General features: G+C 44.2%; 1 protein-coding gene across 7 annotated transcripts in view; it reads right to left on the bottom strand.

Moving 5' to 3' along the window:
• The window catches only part of THADA (THADA armadillo repeat containing), a 152,560-nt gene extending 126,912 nt beyond the window's left edge, over positions 1 to 25,648 (bottom strand). For 2 of the 7 annotated variants that reach the window (XR_013392139.1, XR_013392140.1), the window contains exons 1-18: positions 25,375 to 25,646; positions 22,491 to 22,590; positions 20,549 to 20,643; positions 19,322 to 19,452; positions 17,916 to 18,064; positions 17,777 to 17,809; positions 15,727 to 15,775; positions 13,872 to 14,062; positions 12,630 to 12,724; positions 10,590 to 10,810; positions 7,231 to 7,922; positions 6,252 to 6,403; positions 5,998 to 6,153; positions 5,680 to 5,802; positions 4,805 to 4,928; positions 2,704 to 2,855; positions 1,555 to 1,768; positions 211 to 346 (exon numbers count right to left, since the gene is read on the bottom strand). Coding sequence is in view for 5 of the 7 variants with exons in the window: in XM_077925539.1 (XP_077781665.1) it covers positions 211 to 346; positions 1,555 to 1,768; positions 2,704 to 2,855; positions 4,805 to 4,928; positions 5,680 to 5,802; positions 5,998 to 6,153; positions 6,252 to 6,403; positions 7,231 to 7,922; positions 10,590 to 10,810; positions 12,630 to 12,724; positions 13,872 to 14,062; positions 15,727 to 15,775; positions 17,777 to 17,809; positions 17,916 to 18,064; positions 19,322 to 19,452; positions 20,549 to 20,643; positions 22,491 to 22,566 (2,789 nt within the window). In the remaining 2 variants the exon portion in view is untranslated. Of the gene's footprint in view, positions 1 to 210; positions 347 to 1,554; positions 1,769 to 2,703; positions 2,856 to 4,804; positions 4,929 to 5,679; positions 5,803 to 5,997; positions 6,154 to 6,251; positions 6,404 to 7,230; positions 7,923 to 10,589; positions 10,811 to 12,629; positions 12,725 to 13,871; positions 14,063 to 15,726; positions 15,776 to 17,776; positions 17,810 to 17,915; positions 18,065 to 19,321; positions 19,453 to 20,548; positions 20,644 to 22,490; positions 22,591 to 25,374 lie in introns of all 7 variants that reach the window. The other 5 variants (XM_028724800.2, XM_077925537.1, XM_077925539.1 and 2 more) reach the window with 4 other exon arrangements.
• Between the last annotated feature and the right edge of the window lie 1,066 nt (positions 25,649 to 26,714).

Genomic DNA, 26,714 nt, shown 5'->3' with positions numbered 1-26,714 from the left:
TGCAGGGGGTAGGATCCTGCCATGTTCCTGATTGCAGAGAGATATCTAAGTGCCTTTAGCAGAACATGGTTAAAACCCCCATCCAGCCCCAAGCTAGAGCTGGCAGGTACACAGACAATAGAGGTTGGGGCTGGTACACCCCACCTTATACTTCCTACACAAGCTATTTAATCCCTAACCTAATAACCACACAGGGGCAATATTACTCACTTTAATGGTAACTGATGCAGAGCTGCTGTTATGCAATGTACACGGCCATACATTGGAAATGAAGTAGCCGCTTGAAGTAAAGACTTGTCTGCTTGCCGTATTTCTCCTTCAAGGTTCACCATCAAGCTTCTGACAACTATATATTAGTACAAACACAGGGGGGGGGAATCAAAGTGATAGTCATGGTATTCTGTACAAAATCAAATTCTTTAATAATAAACAGACAGTTGAAGACTAGATGCCATGAGAGAGCCACCTCTGAATTTAAAAGTTGGTCATGAAAACAGAAGAACAGGAAGGGGGACTGAACACACACACACACACACACACACACACACACACACACTCATTTGAGGGCCACAATGCAACCTTTACCACAGGCTTCCACAAGATTTGCTCTGGAATACATAATTTTGAAGGTTTTTCCTATAGCCAACACTAAAGAGCAACATTTTGTCTGTTAGGACATAAGAGCAGGGCAGATATAATTTTGAGGCAAGGAGCATGCAACGTCTTAATCACTGTGGGAATGGAATTGATTCATTAAAGATATTTTCAAAAAGGTAATGAACGTGATCAATAAGATAACAGGATAAAATGTAAAGGGCCCCTGGACGGTTAAGTCCAGTCCAAGGCGACCGTGGGGTGTGGCGCTCATCTCGCTTTCAGGCCAAGAGAGCTGGCATTTGTCCACAGACAGCTTTCCAGGTCATGCGGCCAGCATGACTAAATCACTTTTGGCACAATGAGACACCGTGATGGAAACCAGAGTGCACGGAAATGCCGTTTACCTTCCCGCCATAGCAGTACCTATTTATCTACTTGCACTTGTGTGCTTTCGAACTGCTAGGTTGGCAGAAGCTGGGACAGAGCAACGGGATTCGAACCACTGATCTTCCAATCGGCAAGCCCAAGAGCCTCAGCGGTTTAGACCACAGCGCCACCCACGTCCCTTTAAAAGGGTATGACATACCATTGATACCAATAGTAGTTCTACTACGTGCCTTGAAAGACTATGTTAATATTAGACACTGAAACTAGCCAAAAATTGGTCATGATTTACCTTGCATGAGCATAACTGCTTTCTGCTAGTGCAAAGCTAACACTGAATGCAGCTCCTGTGCATGTAAACAAACTGATCTCACCTAGTGACAAGCTTTCAATTATGCTGGGAACCATTTATCAGGGTTTGAAAACAGCCATATTAGGGCACTTCCAGTTCAAAAGATATTACTTTTTTCTTTCTTTCTCTTTCTCTGTCTTCTATGGTCACAATAAAAGCATTCAAAGATGTACAGATTTCTTTTGGGGAGAACAAAACTTCCGCTTCTGCTCAATACTGACCAGCCAAAGTGTTCTCCTCCACTGGATCACTAGACTTATCCTCATCCGGCTGGAATGTGTTCAGAGGTAGATGATTGTTTAAGCAGGTCTTCAGCAGGCCTTTCTGGTGTATTAAGAAGTTCAGCAAATAGGAAGCTGTTACACAGTCGTAAGGCTTGGTACTTGTGCTGAGCTGCATCGCTACTTGAAACAACAACTGCAGTTGCTGAGGATCCTGAAGTAAAAAGTTCAACACTTTTAAATGCAAGTTTGTTGAATGCTGTACTGACTTACATTCTAATCCAGGCCCCTTGTTAAAGTATACTTGGGGGGGGGGGGAATTGTTGCTATTATGCAGGAGGAGAAACAAATGTCCTGTAAAAAGGACTTTTCAAACTAGCCACCAGGAACCACTAAAATAGAAATCGGAACCAAAAGGTTCAGATACGTGCAAGGGTCTCAGGATGAAATCCAAACTGCTGATTTCTACTAATGATCCCAATAGGTAAAGGTAAAGGGACCCCTGACCATTAGGTCCAGTCGTGGCCGACTCTGGGGTTGCAACGCTCATCTCGCTTTATTGGCCGAGGGAGCCGGCGTACAGCTTCTGGATCAAGTGGCCAGCATGACTAAGCCGCTTCTGTTGAACCAGAGCAGCGCACGGAAACACCGTTTACCTTCCTGCCAGAGTGGTACCTATTTATCTACTTGCACTTTGACGTGCTTTCGAACTGCTAGGTTGGCAGGAGCAGGGACTGAGCAACAGGAGCTCACCCCGTCACGGGGATACGAACCACCGACCTTCTGATCGGCAAGCCCTAGGACCACAGCGCCACCCGTGTCCCTCAACGGTCCCAATACCTAACTCAATTGCCAACCCAGAGGCAAAAAAAAAAAAGGCATACAGGAGGAACAGCAACAGGATGGAGTCTTGGCCCATCCTGTTTTAATTCTGCTTCCAATTGGTCCACCAGGAAAACTAGTTTCGTCCCCTCCCTCATTTTCCAATGAAACAGGATTTATTTAATTTTTTTAAGGGTTGGAGACTGGTAAACAAACCCATTTCTCGCTGTAAGCTCTGAAGTAGCCTTCAACCCAACATTTAAGAGCTCAACAAGCAAAATGATTACAAAATTGAGAATGTGGAGTTTTTATAAACTTTATCCATACCCGAAAATAAGGCAAGACAGGATGAAGCTTCATCAGAAGATCAAATGCCAAGATCTTTATTTCCTCAAAAGTGCTGGCAAAGCAGTGGAGTAGAGTCTGAAGCCGAGGAAGGCTGACCTCTTGCGCTACCTGAAACAGTTCTTGGCTCTGGCCTGCTCCAAAGGATACCCAACGAACACATGCAAAAGAGGGTGTTTTTGTTATAAGTCACAGAGGGGAAATGTTGCATTCTGTTTTGTTACATGTAGATTTTGCACTTGATTGCATTATTAAATGAAGTAATCATACAGTTCAACGTCAACTTATTGGAAACAGTTTAGGAGAGTTTGTGGTTCAATTTACAGGACAGGTTGCATTCTTACAAAAAGACGAGACCTGGTATGGCTGAAGAAAAGGGAAGACAGGGTAGCGTAACATGAAGAGCCTGTGCAACAGAAGGATTTAAAAATGAACTATGTGGCATTTCCCTCCCCATCCGGTGAGCTCTTCGTTTGGAGCTACTTGCTGCGTTGAGAAGCCTAAAGTGATCATTGCCATCATGGTGGAAGGAGTGCCGTGCCAGAAAGTGTCCTCAGGAAACAGGCCAGGCAAGATGAACAAACCAGTCAAAGGAGGCAGGCAGGCTGGCATCCCACATTACAACTTGCAGCAAACATCACCATGCAACAATTTTCCCTGTATTGTCAATTCTCACCTGACTTTTTGTATTCAGGTTCACAGATATAAATACGTAACGTGTAGGCACCCCATGCAAAGAAATGCATGGTTGTTGCTTTTTTACTACATTCCAACCAAACATTCAGGGAAGCCCTAATCTGAGGAAGGATGGAACAGTGCTGGGTACCTTTACCTTTTCTGATGTTAGACATTGTTTGGAGAGCGTACGGCATGGGAAGAGGTGGCTAGCTAAGGAATAATCTGCACATAGCTAGTTGGGCAAGGCTAACAGGCTAGTTAGCTATAAATCAGATGGTTCTTTGAAGCTCATGGACAGATAGATGGCCGCAGGGCCGTGCAAACGAAGGCCACTTGGGGAATCGCTTCCCCGCTTCTTGAGGGTTTCCAAGTGGCAGGTTGAGGTGCTTGCTTGGTATTGTAGCCTTATGAGGCTTTGCCCTCGGGTGGGAAAAATATTGCGCCTGGGAAAGGGAAGTGGGAGTCAACAGACACTCAAGGAATAGTTTCGGAGAAAAAGGCTTTTATTTCTACCATCCATGAACTGGTAGAAGGAGCAAGTGTGATAAGTCACAAAAAGCATGCACGAGTTCACAATCATGTGCACAAACATATATACCCCTTCCAGATCCCTCCCCCTTCTTCCAGAGTCCTGCCCCTGAGTTCCTCTGAGCATGAACAGAAAGCTGTCTTGGGACTATTTTGGACTCTTCCCAGGAAAGGGGGAATGAGAGCGGTTCAGCATGTCCAGAGATGTTGCAACTGAATGAGATAAGATTCGTTTCTCAGGCCTGAGTATTCTTGGCATTGACAGAGTCTATTCATTAGCCTTTAAAAGTAACATTTAGCCTTTTGCCACAGCATCTTTTGATAGAGCAGAGGAGAGCAGAGAAAAGCTGTTTTGGATTTTTAGAAGACAAAAGGAGTTTTGAACAGTTTCGAGGCCTGGTTGGGGGGGGGGGGAATTCACGAACAGTTTTAGGGTTTTTGGGGTGATCCTAACTGTTCCCCTACAGTATGTACGGTATATATTGCTTGCTGTTTAGAATGAAATCTTCAATCTTCTCACTCATTTGTGTCTTGTATTGCCTCTGAATCTACTTTTAAAAGAACCACCTTGCATTTGGGAAGACAAGGTCAAGGAAAAAAGATACTCCAATACACCAAGCTTTACCCATTCACATCACAGACAAATAGCAAGGAGCGAATGAGCCATATGGCACTTGAACTTCAGCACTCTCCAAGTACTGGAGTACTTCTCTTCTGATACAAAATGTTATTACTCCTCCTACTGCTGTTCCATTTTTTTGTTGAGAAAAAGCAGGTGGCAACCGAGAAGAAAAAAGCCACTGTATTCAGTTATAATATAACCTGACCATAGACATTTAACAAAATCTTTCCCCACCGCATTTTCAAGACAGCTTACCTTCGGATACGGGAAACGTTTCAGCTATTAATCCCAAAACAGTCAGTGCGGTAAATCTGGTTGGATGGGATGAACCAGGAAACAGGGCTCCAAAAAGGATATCACAGACAGAGGACATGAAATCCTAAGGATGGGAAATAGAAGCCACAGACAGATCAAACAGAAGACTGTCTTCAAAAGGGGTCGAGGATATTTTGGATATTTCATTAATCCTTTTACCCAGCCAATGAGATAGCCCCAGTTTCTAGTTACCCCTTTCTGGCAGGGTTTTGCCAAGCCCCATAGGGATATCCTCCTGGACAAAAACAAACAAAAAACAAACCCAACCTCCATGAGCCAATATATTTTTACAAGTTCTCAATCCTTTTTCCACACTTCCATCCTTCCCACATTCCACATCTCTTCCTCTCCCAGTGCTCCTTACTTGTTTCTTATGATCACCTCAAAATTCAAGGAGATTCTACCCTCTGCAAGTGGCCTGCACTACGTTTCACTAGGGATCCAAAGTCTAGCTGAGTGTGAGTTGGCTGCAATGCCTAGTGGCACTTCAGGGCCAGTGAGAATCTGAAAATTCCCGGCAGTAGCTGATTGCCTTACTGCCTGGATATTAGGGCATGAAAACAGGATATTTCAGAGCAGGCCACAGATAGTGGTAGAATTGTATCAAGCAAGGCCCTAGGCTCAACGATTGGAATCTACTTGGAGATCTACTGCCAATCACTGTGGCCTGAGCCAGTAAAAGGCAGTTTCATATGTCTTCTTTCCCATCATGTCTCAGACTGTCCTTTGCCACAGACGGATCGCACTCTCCGCTTTTGTGGCTACTGCAATGTTTGGAAATTGCCACATAGTTCTTAAACTCTGTGCACACATACCTTGTACTGATGCAAAGTCTGTAATGGATCCCATGGAACGGAATGTTTGCCCAGGCCTTGCTTGGACTTGGTTTGCTGCATTTTATGAACTGTCTGGGAGCTCTCGTGGACCCGGCAGAACAACTTTGGAAAAAGGAAAAAGAAATACGGTACAATGATGCCGCCCAACAAGAAACATCGAAGTGGACACCGCAACTTATTTCATGTTTAAAAAAAGCAAGGGCGAAACGTAATGGAGTTTGAGAACATTTGTCGCAAAGGTGGACAGAACTTCTAAAGAGGCGTATGTGGAATTTCAAGTTCATGCTTAAAGGTTACCTTTTTCAGCAGGGAACAGATTTGTTGCCTCACAGCTGGAGACTGGCTGTTCAAGTTGTAGCTAATAAAAAACTCAATCAGTTGCATCTCTTCGGTGGAAATAATTTCTGTGCTCCGGTGACTTTCGCAAAGCAAACCTAAAGCGTCTATTCGCACCTTTTAAAACAATAAGGAAGTTTTTAACGAAGTTTTTCTCTGTAATAAATATATAAAACTTAAAAAGCACACATGCACAAAACACTTAAGATTTGTACCTGATCGTGTTGATGAACTAAACCTTGTTTGATACAGGTAATGGATACAAGACCACTATGCATCATGTATATAAACTTTAAGTGCCCATGGGCTCTTGCTGTTCTCAGGCATGCCATCAAAGCTCCAAGTGCTCCTCTGGTATTGCAAGATCCTGCACAGAGAAGTTTTTAATATTCAATGTTTAAATGTGTTTGATGTTTTAACTTGTTGGAAGCCACCCAGAGTGGCTGAGGCAACCCACTCAGATGGGTGGCATATAAATGAATAAATAATAATAATAATAACTTTGTTTTTATGCTGCTACAAAAGCAGCAATTTCTGACCACTTCCAGCTCCACTGCTTAAAAACAACACTCTAAAAATCAAAATCTGTTAGGCATAAGAATATATTGCTAAAGGTATCCTAAACACCAACAGCTTTAAATTCCTTCTCTAAATTCTCAGTATACACATTTTACCTAGCGGTCAACCAGTCAGTACAACAATAATTTAAAAAACAACAACAAATTTTAAAAAGTGCCCTTCTATAGGAAGAAACCAAAAATTGGGTGAAAAAGCAGTTCGCACATTGTTATTAAAGTTCACTGATAAGAAGCAAGGAAAGCTTTATGCAAATACATAGGACAATGTAAGGTGAAATTTATTTTGCTGTTTTGCAAAATTATGTGAAGGCATAAAAAGGGGGTCTCTAAGCTATGTTCTTGGCCATCAAGATGGATTCTTGTCACCTGTGCTCTGAGCAATTGGGATCCTAGAATCTCTCCCACCTCTGCTCTGCAGAGAAATACCTGTCAAAAGAAGCCAAAGAGGAGAGCAGGATTCCCCACCCACCTGCCCAGTTTAACATAGCTGTCAACTTTTCCCTTTTCTTGCGAGGAATCCTATTCGGAATAAGGGAATTTCCCTTTAAAAAAGGGAAACGTTGACAGCTATGCAGTTTAAACCACCTGGAGTACAAGGTATGAAGTCTGATCTTACCAACATTAGATTCAGCTGATGTATGAAGGATTTTAATCATGTAGTTCAAGCTTTCGGGGCTACATTTCAGCAGCTTGGGTAAGTAATAATCTGTTACGTAGGTGGCTTGCTCTGGATTCCCATCACACAAAATCGACAGCAGGGGAGACACCCACGCCTCGTGCCACTTGTCGATCCAGGTGTTCCCTTCTAGTGTGGACTCAAGGTGTCTCTTGTGGTTCACAAACATGGTTTCCAACAAATCGCTTGCGTAAGGTGCAAAAGACTGATCGCTCATGACGCCCAAGATCTGCGCAGGAATTGTCCTGTCCATTGCCAGAATATTTTCAATGCCCACACATTCAACAAGGCAGCCAAGTGACGAGTATTTGCCTTTAACGTGCCATTCTAAACTTAGCAAGTTGTCAATCAATCCCGAGAAGAAAGGGTCCACTTTTACAATGGGTCCATTTGCTGAGGCCTGGTGAATTCGGAGGATGTTCCTAAATATCAGTTTGGTTTGGTGTCTAACAGCATCGAGAGGATGCTCCCAATGAGCATAGACATAATCCAGCATTTTTCCAATAGTGCCCGAGTTTCCACTGAGGCTGCGCTTCAGGTTTTCAGAACTTGACTGAAGAGCATCCAGCGCCGAAGCCGTCCAGATAGCTAGAATTCTGGACAAGGATGCCGCCATAACAGATTCTTTAAGCCTTCAAGAGAGAAGCGGAGTATCAAGATGGAGAAAGATTACCGTATTTTAAAAGTGGATTGGTTTTGATCCTCAAATCTTTGCCAATTTTCACAACGTTACAAAGCCCTATGTCAAGGGTGGTCAACTCTCAAGAGACTGCGATCTACTTTTAGAATTCAGAACCGGCAGTGATCTACCCCTGTTTTTTTTGGGGGGGGGGATTCAGCTCAAAGTTATTGAGCTTTTGGGGGGAAGAGAAAAACCCCCTTTTTAGGGGTTAAAAAAACTTGGGGGGGACTTCCATTTTGGAGGGAGTTAAAGGCAAGGGACAAAGGGGTAAAGTCACTCACAAAAAGATCACTATGGATGGAAACAGTAACACAGAGAAAGCTCCGTCTTCCCTTCCAAAGATCAAACAACAATGGAGGACGGAGCAAGGCAGGAGTCAGTTTTAGCAACGCTAAGGAAAGGGAGCCAGAGATCGACTGATCTACCAAAACCTCGCAGGGATCTACCAGTAGATTGCGATCGACCTCTTGGACATCCCTGCTCTATGTGTACCTCTAACATGCTATCCTAGGTCCTATACAGAGTGCATTTCTCATTTGAACAGCTTATTCTCCTGAAAATGGAAATAGTATGAAATCCAAGGAGCAGATTAGGGACAAATCTCTGGTATCTCCTTCAAACCTCCCTCCCACCCACTGTCTGTACTTGCTGGAGGGGAAAGCAGTACCAATATATACAACAAACAGCACGAACATATCTCGGCCGTGCTCTCGTCTCACATTCCAGGGGACAAACCCCTGCGGCTGCTTGTCTTGGCTACAGGCAGTCAGCAGCCTCCTGGTGACAAGGTAAACATCAGCTAGAGATCTGTCCTGAACCCTTGCCTCTTTCCTCTGCCTGAGGCAGACCATAGTCTTGCATGGTGTGAAGCGTCAGAGGGGTTCCTTTGCTTACTCAGGCTGCTCCCCTTCTGCCCTTACTGAGAGGCAATCTCCTCTAAACTTGTGGAAAGGAAGGAAAGCATGCGTGTTAAGATCCTTGGCAGCTACTTCTCCTGCATTCAAGACAGCTGAGATACTGTACTTTTCCGTGTATAAGACGAGGGGTTTCTTTACTCAAAAATAATGTGAAAAAACGGGGCTCGTCTTATACACGGGCAGGACATTGTGGGGACCGGGTGATTGGTTGCAGCCACAAGCTGCAGCTTGTAAGCAGCAATTTGGTGGGTGATTGTTGGCTGCGGCAAGGGCTGCTTTGGATTGGCTGCTCCTGCGTTAACTGAGCAGGTGATTGGTTGCTACGTCAAGAGCTGCCTTGGATTGGCTGCCGCTGTGGCAAATGGGCGTTCGATTTCCGGCTGTTGTTTGCAAACGGACAGACATTTGCCAGCTTCTGCGACGCGAGCGATTCTTAGCACTTGTCATTCGCGTTAGTGATTTCCTGCATCCCACCCCCCAAAAAAGCTCAACAACTCTAGTAATATAGCCATCTCCTCCCATTTTCTTAAATTTGAGTCCCCCAAAATGGGGGCGTCTTATACAAGGGGGCATGTTCTACATGGAAAAATACAGTAACCACCTGAAAACCACACTGCTGTGGTATCCAGGCTGCTTTCAGTTAGGACAGATGGCAGCACCAAGAGGTCCAATTAATCAATCCCAAGGATAGCTCAGTTGGTTAGAGCGTGGTACTGATAATGCCAAGGTTGCAGGTTCAATCCTGTATGGTGGCAGCTGCATAATTCAGGTTGGATAGATGATCCTCAGGGTCCCTTCCAACTCTATGAATCCTTTTATTTCCCTATGAATCCACATTGTCCAATTGAAGAAGAAGAAGAAAGTCCTTGATCCAGAATCAGACCAAATGAAAAATTTAGGTCAATTCAGCACTTCAGCTAACATGCGTTAAGGATTCAGCTGCAGCTGTCCCACAACACTGGACCTCTTTTCCTATCAAGACTTGCCAAAGACCAGGTCCCTTTCCAAAACACTGCAAGGCCTTTCAATTTGGGCCGGCTTGTGGTGGTGATATTTAAGGTTCTGCTAGGATAACTCAAGGGACGCGGGTGGCGCTGTGGGTAAAACCTCAGTGCCTAGGACTTGCCGATCGCATGGTCGGCGGTTCGAATCCCCACGGCGGGGTGCGCTCCCGTCGTTCGGTCCCAGCGCCTGCCAACCTAGCAGTTCGAAAGCACCCCCGGGTGCAAGTAGATAAATAGGGACCGCTTACTAGTGGGAAGGTAAACGGCGTTTCCGTGTGCGGCTCTGGCTCGCCAGAGCAGCAATGTCACGCTGGCCACGTGACCCGGAAGTGTCTGCGGACAGCGCTGGCTCCCGGCCTCTAGAGTGAGATGGGCGCACAACCCTAGAGTCTGGCAAGACTGGCCCGTACGGGCAGGGGTACCTTTACCTTTACCTTAGGATAACTCAGTTGGTACAGCATGAGACTCTTAATCTCAGGATTGTGGGTTCAAGTTCCACACGGGGCAAAAGATTGCATTGCAGCAGGTTGGACCAGGTGATGGTCCCTTCCATTTCTACAATTCTCTGATTCTATTCTCTGATATATATTTTACCACATTTTATTCATAATCTACATTATAATGCAACCTGAGCTCTAGTAATGGGCGAACCCAAGTTCCAGCTAAACGAAACACCATTTAAAAATGTAGTTTTACCGTGTACTCAAGGTCAGCAAAGTCAAGGCAATATCCAAGAGCAGCTTCTCCATACTCCGGTCCATGCTGCCATTCTTCCACTCTAGCATAGCGAGTGCTCCGTGGCAGAGGAAAAGGAGGACCGAGTCAGAAAGCTCCGCAGTGCAAAGACTCCCACAGCTGTCCACAAACCAGTCTGGTAAGTCAGAATGCTTCAGTGAGCCACAAAGCAAGTCGCTGATCTGCAAAAGGCAATACAGTGTTAATTAAACCACAGGGAAGGAGAAAAAAATACAGTGGTACCTCGCAAGACGAATCCCTCGCAAGACAAAAAACTCGCTAGACGAAAGGGTTTTTTGTTTTTTGAGCTGCTTCGCAAGATGATTTTCCCTATGGGCTTGCTTCGCAAGACGGAAACGTCTTGCAAGTTTGTTTCCTTTTTCTTAACACCGTTAATACAGTTGCGACTCTCATAGGTTAACGTCACAACGATAAATTATAAATTTAATCTCTTTGTTCTCTGCTCCCATGATCAGTGCTAGGCTTGTAAAATACACTTATCTCAAGCTTTCCATTTAGAATAGAAAGATCAAATCACTCTAAAAGGGAAACGAGGCAAAAACTCAGCAGCATTCCCACCACTGAACAATTCAGCAATTCAGTATACAGTCGTACCTCGGCTCCCGAACGCCTTGGGAGTCAAACGTTTTGGCTCCCAAACGATCGAAAACCGGAAGTAAATGTTCCAGTTTTTGAACGTTCTTTTGGAAGCCAAACATCCAATGGGGCTTCCATGGCTTCCGATTGGCTGCAGGAGCTTCCTGCAGCCAATCAGAAGCCACGCTTTGGAAGCTGAACGTTTCTGAAGTTGAATGGACTTCCGGAATGGGTTCTGTTCGACTTCCAAGGTACGACTGTACTAGTACCGCCACAAATTATCTGGGATTCAGAGAGCACCAGACTCAAGAAATGTTCAGAAAATTGGCAGGCTATACAAGTTTAACAAGGGTAAAATAAATAGTGCAATCCTATGCACACTTGATCGGGATGCGGGTGGCGCTGGGGTCTAAACCACAGAGCCTAGGGCTTGCCGATCAGAAGGCCAGCGGTTCGAATCCCCACGACGGGTGAGCTCCCATCGCTCGGTCCCTGCTCCTGCCAACCTAGCAGTTCAAAAGCACATCAAAGTGCAAGTAGATAAATATGTACCACTCCGGAAGGAAGGTAAATGGCATTTCCATGCGCTGCTCTGGTCTTGCCAGAAGTGGCTTAGTCACGCTGGCCACATGACCAGCTGTCAGCGGACAAACGCCGGCTCCCTCGGCCATTAAAGTGAGATGAGTGCTGCAACCCAGAGTCGCCCGCAACTGGACTTAATGGTCAGGGGTCCCTTTACCTTTTATGCACACTTGAGGGAAAAGTCCAACTGACGCCAAGTGGGTTTTTACTTCTGAGTACACATGCATAGATTTCATATTCCACCAAATTCAACATGACTGATAGTTTTTACTTCTGAGCAGACACGGTTATGATTGTGCTGTAAGGCTGCAACCCTATACACACTCGACTGGGAGTCTGCCCCACTGAACTCTACGGGAGCAACTTCTAACCAGGAACGTGCAGGACTGCGCTCTAAGGCACTCTGCAAGGAATTTCCATTGAAAAAGGGGTTTTATTTCTGAGTAGACACGTATAGGATTGTACACTGAGACGGCCACTATATTTTTCAGAACAGCTCTCCCTTCCAACTGCTGACTTAACACATTTTGGGTGCCATTCAATGCTGTCTGCTCACTGACTCATCAGAAATTTGCCTGCACGATGAATCTTCTGATTTCTCCCCTCCCCTCCCTGTGGAGCCCCACACATCCCCAGAATCTGCTCCAGTGCTCCAAAATAATTGGGGGTGCGGGGAGAGAGGAAGGACAAATCCTGCTGCTTGAGAACACACGTATGCCACTCACGCTACACTGGATCTCACCCTATGATTACTTTCACTTTGGAAATTAAGTAAATTGTGGGTTGTTGTTTTTTTAACTTTTCCAAGGGAAACACACTTACCAAACAAGGTAGCTTTTCACCTGGTTCAAACATGGTCTTAATAAAGAGAACAACAGCCAACCCTGCTGTAGTCTGGACAGTCTGTAAGAGGTCTTCTGCAGAAATAAAATTGAAATATATTAGTATTGCAAAGGACATTTAGATTCTCTTTCAGATTTATTGTTTTCTAGAACTGCTAATTATTTTTAATATATTCCATTTTTATTGTTGCCGGCATCCAACACAGTAACCATAGCATGTATGGTGCAAAAAAAACCAGGGGAGAATGCTCACAGCAATAAGTGCAGTGGAGAACTCAGGGAACTTACACAAGATATAATGGAAATCTAGACTCTGCATCTTCTTTAACATTTTAGCGCCCACATTACATGCCTAAACAGCAGTTACTCACAACTAAGCAGGCATCCAGTTTGCTGCTGATGTATTGGCAAGGCAACAGCACAACATCTTTTTAGAAATATTTTCTATCAACAAATGATAGTGGCAATTCTTACTAGGGATGCTGGCTTCGATACAAGGTAGCCCTTCCGTAAACAGAAGGGTTCCTTGTATTTACATAAGGGGTTGCAATCCAGCGCATGCTCCCACTAATTGGGGTTGGGGGCAGAGGACTTCTGCTGATTACGCCTCCTGATTACAGCTTCAGAAAACTGGTCTGCATCCTATAAAGGTAAAGGTAAAGGGACCCCTGACCATTAGGTCCAGTCGTGGCCGACTCTGGGGTTGTGGTGCTCATCTCGCTTTATTGGCCGAGGGAGCCGGCGTACAGCTTCCGGGTCATGTGGCCAGCATGACTAAGCCACTTCTGGCGAACCAGAGCAGCGCACGGAAACGCCGTTTACCTTCCCACCTATTTATCTAGTTGCACTTTGACGTGCTCTCGAATTGCTAGGTTGGCAGGATCAGGGACTGAGCAACAGGAGCTCACCCCGTTGCGGGGATTCGATCCGCTGACCTTCTGATCAGCAAGTCCTAGGCTCTGTGGTTTAACCCACAGCGCCATCTTCATCCTCTAGCTGAGCTGTATTTCTCCATTAAGGACACAATGCAGACAGCAAAACAAGGCAACTCTCTTTCCAAACCCTGCACTGTTAAAATGTAAAAAAAACATACATCAAACCACCAAGAGGTTCCCTTATATCGCTCTTCCTTCAGAATGACTCTTATCTTCTTACTAAAAGGCAATGCCCAATATAGTAAGAAGCGTTTAAAAAACCACCCATAAATATCAGCACTACTTACCATTAATTAAGAAGTGTGAAAAATGGTTCAGTAGTCCACACATACTTTGCCAAATAGGAGAATCTAACGTCTTCCAGAAATTTCCCTGAACGTTTTCCTGAATTTTTTGTATCAACATCATTGAAACTTTAACACCCATCAACAAATCGTGCATCAGCCGAGTTTGAGCAATGCGATTTCCACTGAGCTTCCTTTAAATGTATAAGAAAATTGAAAATGAATAGCGGTATTAGTCACTTGAACGTGTATTATGGCAGCATCAAATTAATCCATTAACTGTGACACGAGTTTCCATCACAGGCAATGACCAACTTCAACTTCGTTGAAATAACCATGTCTTAATGTGCCATGCAAACCCCACAATCAATGAGTTGACCTTGGAAGGGATTTCCACAATGTAGGCACCACCAGGGAGAAGGAACTGTTATGGTCTCATGCACTGCGCTATCAACAGGGGGGGGGGGGAGAGAGAGAGAGACACATAACAGGGTCTCAGAAAATGATCAACAAAGAAAAATCAACAAAAAGAGTATGCATGGAGAGATTATCAATGCTTCTAATAAGAGTTGGTGTGTGAAACATGCTCTGCCGCATCCACAGCTGTCAGAGACACCACACTGCTATCAGTGCCAATTTGGGGCAAGATCTAAGATCCTAAAATTGGTGCTGATAGCAGCAGCACTTTGCCGCCACAGCTGCTTGAGTGGCAGGGCACCAGGAAGGCTTCCGCCGTCTGAAGCAGTGGCCTCATCCTGCCTAACGGGATAGGCAAGCTCTGCTTTCTGCACAAGCTCAGTAAGTCAGTGAGTTGTTTTCTCTCTTTTTCGTATTCTTCATGACTGCTATATTTCTTAGAACAGCAAACTTTTTAAAATTCAAAAGGACTTTCATATTGATGTAGTATCTGTTTAAGGAACAAGTTGTTGACTGGTTTTGCAATTGCCACCAACAACTGTTAGGCTTAGCAGATAAGTGAGACCAAGTTATTTGTGTGGGAATAACAACAACAACAACAACAACAACAACAACAACAACTTATTATTTATACCCCACCCATCTGGCTGGGTTTCCCCAGCCACTCTGGGCGGCTTCCAACAGAATATTAAAATACAATAACCCGTTTGCCGTTAAAAGGGTACACCTCTCTGCAGCTTAAAAACATTCTGAGCTCTTTTTCACCAATGAGTTGGTTCTTACATTTTTATTATCATCAAGGAAAGGGACCGTACTATTAGGCTGTAGAAAACCAAGCTTAAAACTAAACTCAATTCCAAATGGCTTCACTCGAGTTGCTTTCTGAACAGAGTCTAAAACATATTGAATCTCAGGAATTCTCCATTCCAGGAAAACAAAGCCCCCCCCTTCCATATTAGTAGCAATAAAGAATCCTAGTTGTAGAAAACCTGTTGTCAAATACAGCCAAAGCCTACAACCCACCCTCTGAATCTTCAGGATTAGATTGGCCAGCCCATCGAAAAATGACATCCTCTCACTGCTCTTAATTTCTGCCCCTGGAATTAAAAAAGCAAGCCCTCACTTACTGGGGGGAATTTGCTAAACAGAACTCTAAACAGCACCATTCAACAACTGTTTCTATATTCTTCTGCATTCCTCTCAGATTTCAGAATTGTTTGGATAAACTCTGAAAGAAAACCAAACAGCAATGTTTCCTCTCCACAGAGCGTGACTGAACTCCAGGAACTTATCTATGAATCACAGATTGCTGCAGCTCATCCATCTCAGGGAATTCAAAAGAAGTACAAGGGCAATATTGTTCCAAACGGACCTTGTTGTGTCCCTACACAGTGTGTCTCACATTCCAACCAGCACACATTTTACACGGAGCAGTTCTCACCTGTTTTCTTCCTCTATTTCAAGCACAGATTTCTGCAGAAATTGAAGAGCTGTGAAAATATAGTTGGAAAACTTACATAAGCCAGTATTTGATATAAATAGGTCTCACATAAAAAGATAATGCAGCAATAGACAAATGAAATGCCAGACTACAGATGTAATATTTTTCAAAATGACAAAACTGCATCTCAGTGGATACTGCAGGTTCTCTCACTTTTTTTTCACCTTTAAACCCTGGTAGAAACTTGGGACATCTACAGAGAATAAACAGCTATATAATAGCTGGGTATCTGAATGACTGCCAACTTCCATACGAGCCTGCCCCATTCTTAAGGTCATTAGAGACACTGATTACAATGCCTCCACCTTCTGAATTTGTTAGTGGCTCCCAGGGACAAATTTATGGAAATCCTTTTCTGTGCAGGACCTACTCTTGGGTTAGGCATTTAGGGGCACATTTGAACTCCTTGCTGCCATTATCATTGCTGACCTGTTTTACTGGTTTTCATGTACGTTTTATGGCTGTGCTTTGCCATCTGCTTCATGGCTATAGTTGCCACTTTAAATTTTGCGAGCTAAGGTCAGAAGGCATTAATAAAAATGCTTCGAAAATAAATATTGCCTGAAACAATGGTACTTACTACCTTAACTATTATTATTATCCTGACACTGCTATTCTTTCCCAACACTTTTACCATACAGAAAGAGAAAGACAAGTGCCACAGTCTATGATACAAATGACATACTCCTTATATTGTATGTTGCCTAGAGGCTGGGGCGTTAAGCAATTAAGAAGTTTAATTACAGGCCTGGTTCACATCACATGCTTTCTCTCCATTTGATGACTGTCAGTTGAATGCGGGAACTGAAAGCATTTTTAAAAAACATTGCATTTTGGGTGATATAAAGAGTCCTGAGTGTTTCCTTCGCCACCATCTCCTCTCCACTGTTGAAACACGGATTCCAATCTCCTTGGGAGCAAGGACATGTTGCCCAGTAAAGAACCGCATGCAGGTCATGCTGCGTAACTTACAATGACCACTTGATAATGCTGTCATTAAATGAAGAACAGGCACGTGTGAACCAGTCCCAGTGGTCTGTTGCAAGGCAGCGGGGAGATAAAACGGAAAAGCACATCTCACTGGCAGGAACTCTTCCTTGTGGTCCATGAAGGCTAAAACAGGGCTATAATCTGTGTACTCAATAACCCATGCACAATTTTGCCTCCGTAGATTAAAGTATTTACTACCATATCAATCCCACGAAATACCAACAAGCAAAATAGGTAAAGGTAAAGGGACCCCTGACTATTAGGTCCAGTCGTGGCCGACTCCGGGTTTGCGGCGCTCATCTCGCTTTATTGGCCGAGGGAGCCGGCGTACAGCTTCCGGGTCATGTGGCCAGCATGACTAAGCCGCTTCTGGCAAACCAGAGCAGTGCACGGAAATGCCATTTACCTTCCCGCTGGAGTAGTACCTATTTATCTACTTGCACTTTGACGTGCTTTCAAACTGCTAGGTTGGCAGGAGCAGGGACTGAGCAACGGGAGCTCACCCCGTCACGGGGATTCGAACCGCCCGCCTTCTGATCAGCAAGTCCTAGGCTCTGTGGTTTAACCCACAGCGCCACCCGCATCCTAGCGAAATAGTTTATTTCAATTAATGTTTAATTGAATTAAGGTTTCATAGCTGCTCCAAATTCCTTCTGCCACCTTGCGGGGAAGAGGGGCTGCTAAGAAATGTGCTAGCTATGCAAAGCGACATCCTTTGGTACAGAAACAAATTCCCCAGATTGCCAGCACTCTCCCTGGGAATAATCACATGTGGGAAGAAAGCCTGCAACCTGGATTTTAAGCACTTGTTTACAGACATAAAGTGATTGCATCATTTTCAGTGTAGTCGGTAATACCTAAAGTCGCTTTTTCAGATCCCTCTCTCTAATTCTTTCTACCGCCCAAAGAGCTACCAAAAGGGTAGAAAAGTGTTTTCATAATTCCCATGGAGCAGCACTATTAGAACATTTTAACCTAAGCAGAAATGTCAAGAATTTACCTTCTTTGAACAGGATATTCACACTTGATTTACCTGAAAGATGAAAGTAAGTATTTAAGCAGCTTTTACTTATCATAACAATATAAATTCTTTCTGTAATAATTGCAAGTTCCAAACTGTTATAAACTTATCATCATACCTATAGTGTTATTTTCCATACAGGAAGCAAGGTTGTCCATAGTCTTTCTGTACTGAGACAGGTCTGTTGTTTTTAGTTCTTCTCTGAGGCAGAACACAAAACTCTGTGTAGCTTCTGCCATAAGAGGTTCAGGAATTCCGTTTAGGGAGCTGCATGAGAAGAGAGCATGGCCAAGTTATCTGAGATGTAGATGCTAAAAGCATGGAATGTAAAAGGACATGTAATTCGATCTTTCTGGGCGCCATAACACTTCAGGATGAATTTTAGTGAATCTGATTACAGGATAAGAAACTGTGGCACTCACTGTTCTAGTAAAATTTAATGTGAGTCTGATTCTTTACAGTTTCTAGAGCATCAGAAGGAATAGAGAACCTGAGGTAGAGAGCATTCAGTCAAAAATGGTGAGAGCAATTAGAAAACTCATCTCTTCTCTGGTGGAAGAGGATAGAATCGAATAAGGCAGAGGCAGCCAATGCTTCAAAGCCAAGGTTCACAACAGAACATTCACCGTTTCACAAACTGCAACCATATTGTCCACGCCTTCTTTTCAAACGTCACGTTCTAATTCAATATTAAAAGCAACAGGGATCAAATCATCCCTATTGTCTACAGCAGAGCCTTCCAAACTTTTCATGTTGGTGACACCCTTTTTAAACATGCATCATTTTGCAACACAGTCGTTCAGTTTTACTAGCAAACTCGAAGTTAAACTAACCCCTTTCCAGCCCTGGAAGGAGCACAGGGAGCGTTCACACGACACGCCAAAGCCAACACACTAAACGTGTCACGACACACAGTTTGGAAAGCTCTGGTCTGCAGTGCAGCATAGCCAAAACTATAAATCTTATTCAGTCTTAAAATCAGACACAAAAGTTGCCCTGGCCAGGAACAAAACAAAAGTCAAGCAAACAATGCCCAGAAATATGGGCGGGCTTGTTGAGGAACTGATCACAAAGTGCTAAACAGAAAGGGTCAGATCCGGAAACCTGGTGACTGGAGCTCCATTCATGTCTAAGCTCCTGCTCATGGAAGGGGGCAAGGGAAACGTTTCTGCCAATCCTCCCTTTCCTCTTTGAATTCCTTCCTCCCCCCCCAAAAAAAAATCTGCTCTGGAGAGCTGGGAGACCCTTACAGATACAGGAATCTCCCTGATAACAAGTCAGACCATTTATCCCAAGCACACTGAGCCCAAGCAGGACAAACGGCCAGTAGTTAATTCTTTATTTGCAGAGCACAAACTTACAGTAGCTCCCCAGATGCATTCACACACACACACAAACACACACACACTTCTGGTGGCTGGATAGTTGATGCCCCTCCCTATTTTGCCCTCCGAACTGGACGGCTGGAGCAACGGGTGGCCCCGCCCACACCCCAAACCCGATAGGCAAAAACTACACACTTACCTTGCAAACACTTTTTTCAAAGGGTTCTTCACATCCAGAGATAAGAACATCGCTCCCAAAACATCTAAACAGTTTTTAACCATGGGATCACACAAAGAGCTTTTATCCATCTTCTCTAGTAAAGGCACAATCTATGCACAACAAAGAATAATATGTTTTTTTAGAATTCAGCATTAGCTATTGCATCGTCCTATACATACAGATACGTCTACTACTAAAACATTAAATAACACGATCTATCTTTTGGCTATACGATCGAAGTCAGCAAGGACCATAGCTGTCAACTTTTCCTTTTTCTTGCGAGGAATCCTATTTGGAATAAGGGAATGTCCCTTTAAAAAACGGAACAGTTGACAGCTATAGCAAGGACAATGTGTGTGATGCAAATGCGATCTACAACCAAAGGTTGCATTATAAAGTTCTCCAGCTCAGTGTTCCAATTCTCTGGATGCTCTTACTTCTTTTAAACCAGGAGTGGCTAGCCTTCTTTGGGCCCGAGGACCTTGACAAATCCTGCGGGAGACACTTGCTAGCAGTGGTGTGGCCACCCACTTCCTGCACGTCAAATAAAAATGACAGAGGGCTGGAGAGAAGCCAACTGATATCTCCATTAAAGAACTGTGCCTACTTAAACTATCTATACAGGCAACGACCGATTTCTGTGGGTTTATAATAATAATAAGAAGAAGAAATTTATTATTACGGTCACAGACCAGTTCAAGATCTGTGGGTTTACATTCCTGACCCCCATGTGCTTGGGGGGAGCCTGTCTCACCCTGTTACACCCCACCCCACCCTGCCCCACCCATCCCCTTTTCAAGCTGCTTTCAGGTTGCTGCGATGCACACATGCATGGTTTTGCATGAATTGGACGCGCATAAATTGGTCACTGCCTGTACAGAGACAGAGAGCGAGTTGAGCCTTGAGGCCAGAAAAAGGTTACCCAGAGCGCCTAATCCAGTCCCTGAAATTGGGTTTAGCCATCCCTATTTTAAAATGTATTTGTTTTGCTTCAATCAAGTTATAAGTTCAAATAAAGTAGAATTTAACTGCAGAAAACACAGCACTACAAAAGGTTAGTACAGACAGTTTTTGGATCACATTTGTTTGTTTGGTTTACTTAGGCTTCAACCATTCCTAACTGGTAGGAAAATCATTAGTAGGAAAATCTGCAGCTCTTCTTTACACATTTCCATGTTACTATTTTTAATGCTACTAAAATCAGACCTGCTTGACACAATGGATTTGCTGGATGCCATCAGGTAACAGTGCACAACGCAGCAGCAGAGAGGCTAGGTTTTGTCCTTCAGCATCTGCAAAAGCTATGCAGAAAGAAAGTAAGTAAAGAAAACCTTTAATATTCTATCAACATGCATATTGTAAATGCCAATTTCTAAATCTTTTATGTTATGGAGGGGTGAATGTTTCACTGACCCAAAGACCTGAAACACCCATTAACACATTAACACATATACTTCTGTTTACTATTGCAAGTTGACAGATCAAACAAGAACAGTTCTTGTGCCTTTACAAGGACAAATAATTTCAAAAGTTGCTTTCTTCCACCACTACGATCAGTGAGAACACACCTGCTGAAGTTCTTATTTCCGGGCAATTATTAGAGACATAGAAAGCATCTTCTGTATTGAATCCAACAACTGTGATTAAGAATGTAGAAGTTCCAGTAAAAATCATCCCAACTTGAAAACATATCATTTGGATTCTCAGCAAAGAAACTTCAGGCAGAGTACAAACCAAGAGTAATTTGGAAAATGCAGTCACGCAGCCCAATCGTGTCTTTAGCTGTAACCAGAACACACGACAGCTACCACTGTAGCCTGCCTTCAGCTAAAAGGAAGAGGATGAATGAATTCCCAGCAGTTACAAGCTAAGATGGCGGATCACACTGCAGGCCAGGGATGGGAAGCCTATAGACCACCAGCTGCTGCTAGACAATAACTTTTGGGGCAGTTCAACAACAACCTTCACTGAGGTGACTTCCCCCTTGTCAATTGCTCATACACTGCATAGGTTTTATTTTTCTCTATCTGAAACTAATGCTCTGAATCCAGTACAGTCCTTCTGTTTCCAGCAGGGTCCTATCCATTCACGGAAGAAGCTATGATCCAGCAGAGGCTTCCACAACTGGAAAGAGGGGGTGAGGGAAAACAGTATTCACCAATTCCTGCATTTTCCCTCCTCCAGTCTCCTTTGCCACCTCTCATTTATTCCAGAGAGTTCCTCAACCCACACATAATTGCTTTTCAGGGAGTGTCAGGGGCTGCTGGGAGAATCGGTGAAAACCACTTCTCCTTTCTTTTACAGGAACATTCCACAAGTGAAACTCCCCTCACAGATGTCTAGATCCAATTCTTGGATGAGTGCTGCATTAAAGACGAAAATATAGTTTTCTGGAGAAGATATAGGAGTGGGGTCTACATTGCCCAAGTGCTACCTAAAGCTCTACTACTGCACAGAATGAGTTCAACCCTGTGGAACACCCTCCCATCAGATGTCAAGGAGACGTGTAACTATATAACTATATAACCTAAAGGAAAACTGTTTAAGCTTTAATGTTTTATTATGTTTTTATATATGTTGAAAGCCGCTCAGAGTGGCTAGGGCAGTGGTGGCCAAACTTGGCCCTCGAGCTGTTTTGGGACTACAATTCCCATCATCCTTAGCTAACAGGACCAGTGGTCAGGGATGATGGGAACTGTAGTCCCAAAACAGCTCAAGGGCCAAGTTTGGCCACCACTGGGCTAGGGCAACCCAGTCAGATGGGCAGGGTATTCTTCTTCACAATATTTAGCAGATTTTACAAAAATTACAGCTTCCAGAGGACCTACTTTCTACCAACTTTCTACAACGCCCCCACCCCAAAAAAAATTAGGAAAGTGTTTCAAGGGCATCCTCAATACATTCTTTAAGGAGAATTATAAAATAACAAAATCAAGCATTCTGGAATGTTTCCCTTTAATTTTGATCTTCAGTGCAGAAACTCTTTCAAAATGGGGTGGGAAGATCATATAAACTACAGTACATGAAAAGGGCTGATTTTTCTTTTTAAGTTAAAAAGGTATCATCAAGAGGACTGGATTTAAAAAGTCATTATAGTACCACTGAAATACGTCTAGAGAGACAAACTAAACAACTTAATTATACTTACAGTGAAGTCTTTCAAGCTGTTGGTGATCAAGAACAAAGGCATCAACCTGAATCTCTTTCTTCTTCTTTAAAACCATTTTGGTAGATTAAAGAATTGCCTACTGAAAAAGATTATAAGTTGACACTTGGTACCAACACTGTTTTAAATGCACAATTTAAAAGTAAAGACTGTTTAATTCCCGTTCACCTTTGTGCTTTGCAAAAAGTTTGTGGCAGTTGGTTTTTTTATACGTACGCTGCACAAAAAGTTCAGAAAATATTCATAGACCCTATGAGCTAGATTTTTTTATCCATAATTCACCAATGGGTAATGCTTTATCCATAATGTAAAAACTTGACTGCAAACTCCAGCAAAACATAGGTGGCCATAGGGTTTCATCCCAAGACTTCAGTGCAAACTGGGCTCATGGTCTGTCTACCTGTGTTCAACGTAACACAAAGCTGCTGGAAGCCTCAGCACCGCTCCTGGCCAAGTCGGCCAGGAGGGAAGCACACCTCTTCCGTCGCCCACCTTGCCCAGAGGTGTAAAACGCAAAGAAGGAAGGAAAAGGCTGGGGGTTACTAAGCTGTTATGTTGGGGGAGGACCCGGAAACGACCACTCCCGGATTCTGCTAGCGATTGAGGCAGACGTGAACTTGTGGTTCTGCACTGTAAATAGTTTTGCACCTAAATAAAACCTGTAAAAGACAAGTCGGAGTCCTGACTGGTTTCTCATGAGCAATCACCATTGCCATCTGACAACATGAATAATGTTTGCAGTGTGTAATCTCTATCTGGGGGCAACACAGACCTGCCCTTAAATCAATTCTGTGACATTCCCTACAACAGCTACTTCTTGGAATGAACAGATCTGTTTCTTCGCTTAGATGAATAGATCTGTTTCCCTGAAATACCATCCATCTGATTCCAACCATTAACCATCTAAACTCCATCTAGATTCCAACAGCTACCCATAAATACACTTTTTTAATGACCTGTGGAGTTGGTGAACATATAAGGACAACAGTCGACAGCAGATAGAGAGAATGTTGTGCCCCTGACTCTCATACATCCACAGAAACCAGCCGCAGGTTCCCCTCATCCCAAAACTTGCCTGAGTTTAATTGGAGCCACAGTTCACCATGGCTTAGCCCCAGAATTTAGGCCAGTCTGCACATACAGCAGCATCAAATGGTAGTGTTATTTCATTTCACTTCACGTTGCAAGTGGGAAATTGTATGTTTGAATGCCCTCCCACAAAAAAAAAAAAAAAAGAGGAAAATACCCTGCACACCAAAATAGGATGCCAGAGAGGCTGGCTTGAACTCTCTTCCCTGACTTGTCTCACTTTCCACGCCCACATACATTGGATGGGGGAACAGTCTAACCTACAGCCTAGAAGAGAAAATTCCAAAAAATTCCTTTATCACAGGGGTGGCTAATTTGTGGCTCTCCAGATATTGCTGGACAACTCTGATCATCCCTGACTAGTGCCCATGCTAACTGGTGTTGGTGGGAGTTTGAGTCCAACAAAATCTGGAAGGATAATGGTTAACCACTCCAGATTTTGACTGGCCTCTCTCTTTTCAGCACCGGGGATCAGTCAGGTTTGAACTTCAGAAGAATCTCACCAGATCAGATAAAAATTTAGTCCAGTCCCCTGCTCCCCAATCAACCCAGGGAATCCTACAAGCAATACATTACAACAATCATTTTTAGTGAATGCAATGCAATTGTTTTATTTGCTCTTATTATTGTTAATTTTTCCCCACGAATTACTCTGTTTCATTATACAGTGGTACCTCTGGTTACGTACTTAATTCATTCCAGAGGTCCGTTCTTAACCTGAAACTGTTCTTAACCTGAAGCACTACTTTAGCTAATGGGGCCTCCCGCTGCTGCTGCACGATTTCTGTTCTCATCCTGAAGCAAAGTTCTTAACCCGAGGTACTATTTCTGGGTTAGCGGAGTCTGTAAACTGAAGCGTATGTAACCCGAGGTAGAACTGTACCAAGAACAAACTTAGTTGGTCTCTAAGGTGCTACTGGACATTTTATTTTTATTTTTTTTATAGATTTCGTCTGTTTCATTAGCCACTCCATAGGCAAAGTATGCTTGGGTATATGATCAACAAAGATACCTACATAGCCATAAATGACTGGCGGCCATCAGACTCATGGCAGCAAGTTGCACAAATCTCCACACGTTGCAATGGAGTGCAGGAAGAGGACTCAGTGCCTCTTCTTCATCACAAAGGCGGCAATCCTATCTCCATTTATCCAAGAGTAAGCCACACTTAATTCAATGGAAACAACTTCATAGCATGGCGAGGATTGCAGCCTAATTATATAACCACCTGCACTGCACTTTCGAGGTTGGATCAATGAGAATGGCTATGTACCACACTATACCATTAAGGCGCATCCAAAGCACTTTCTCTCCCCCAGAGAATGCTTGGCACTGTAGTTTACCCCTCGCCAAGCTCCAATTCCCAGCAACCCTTAATAAACTACAGGGCCCAGAATTCTTTGAGGGAGGGAAGGGGGAGAAAGTAACTGTGCTTCCGATGTCCCTTAAAGGTGCAGCGTGCACGCTTGATCAGATTGGGCTTTATGAGCGGCGCGTTACATCGCGTGGCCCCGAATCCCAGGAGCGGTTTTCTTTGGTTCAAAGCAGAGGAGGAGAAGGAAGACCCTGCTGTTTGGGAGCTAGATTCAGGGAACAGCTTAGCGTCCCCAATAACCCTTTACTGGGGTTTTTTTTGGGGGGGGGGTTAAAAATGCACGAGACGCGCCACCTGCAACACAAGCAAACGAAAAGCCGGCGGCGAGCGCATCCAGGGAAGCGCCCCGCTCTCCAAGAGAGCTCGCCCGCCGCGCGCTTTTACGCGCCTCCCGCTGCTTACCGCCCCGCTCGGCCCGGCCAGTCTCTCCTCCGCCGGCTGCTGGTGGTGCCGCCTCCTCGCCGCGAGGGGCCGGACGGAGGAGCAGACAGGCAACGCTCCGCCCGCCGAGCCACGTCTTTCCTCTGAGCCCGGGGGTGGGCGCGGGGAGGCCCCGGCCGAGCGCACTGGATGCGCCGCGGACCGACTCAGCCAGCCGGGGAAACGGGGAGGCCAAGGCGCGGGCCTGGAGGAGCAGCCCGAGGGGCAATCTAGGCTTAAGGGAGAAATGGAGGGCCGTAAAACGGGGGTGGGGAACCTGAGGCTCGCCAGGTCCTTTGGACTACAATTCCCATCATGCCTGACCCTTGGCCATTGCTGAGGGGGGCTGATGGGAGTTGCAGTCCAGCGAAGAATCTGGGCAGGACACGGCTCCCTCCTCAATAATATCCCCACGGTGCCCAATCCTCTGCGTGCCTGCTTGGGAGAGTTAAAGTCCCACGGAGTTTAATAAGACTGACAGTTCGGCCCAGAAGCGTTTCTTTCCCCGAAGTTAAACCCCCCTGTGTTCAATGCAGCAGGCGAGTTTGGTCATTTTACCATCCACGGGAGGACAAGGGGACTCGGGCTGAATACCGCGGGAGTTACTTCTGAGTTTTGAGGTTAAGAAATAAAGAGTTCTTCTCGGTAACATAGAAAAAAGTAGTTTTTAAGCTTGCAAACTCTGACATTTTGCGCTACTGCCCAGAGCAACACTTTATTCCGTAACTTCCGTATTCAGACAATCAAAACTGAGTTTTCAAAGTAGAACACTGTGCCAGTCTGGCAGGTTCATTTTTATTACAGGAACCAAATTCTGTACACATCAGAAGTTAGGATACTTGTGGCCCAAACTTGGCAAGGTTACTTGGGGGGCCTAGATTGTAATTCTGTACATGAGAAATTGTAGATTGACAAGGACTGTGCTCTTACAGCTCAGTCCTCCTATTCGTGTTTAGTTGGACATAAATCCCACTGTGTCCTATGGGCTTACTCTCAAGTAAGTGTGCATAGAAATTGCATTATCCTACCAAATAATGGGCATAAGATTGCAGCCTAAGTAAAGTATAGGTGGTGTACCTGCTTGGATCTGTCACACAGTTTTCCATTTAATATGTGCGCTCCTTATTCCATTGGACAAATTTGGGCTTTAATTTTCCAGTACTTTCAAGCAAAGTTACAATCCTTACTCAGTTTGAAAGGCACCCAAACATTGCCAGCATAATCTTCAAAACCAGCTTCCTCATTCACTCGTGAATTATTTACAATTTGTTCTTCATTGTTCACACAATCCCAGAGCGAGGAACAACATTAAAATACAATAA

Source organism: Podarcis muralis, chromosome 3 (assembly GCF_964188315.1).
Source record: "Podarcis muralis chromosome 3, rPodMur119.hap1.1, whole genome shotgun sequence".
In the NCBI taxonomy this organism is placed as follows: Eukaryota; Metazoa; Chordata; class Lepidosauria; order Squamata; family Lacertidae; genus Podarcis; species Podarcis muralis.
Note: the sequence above shows the minus strand (reverse complement) of the source record. Positions and strands in the feature narration are given on the sequence as shown.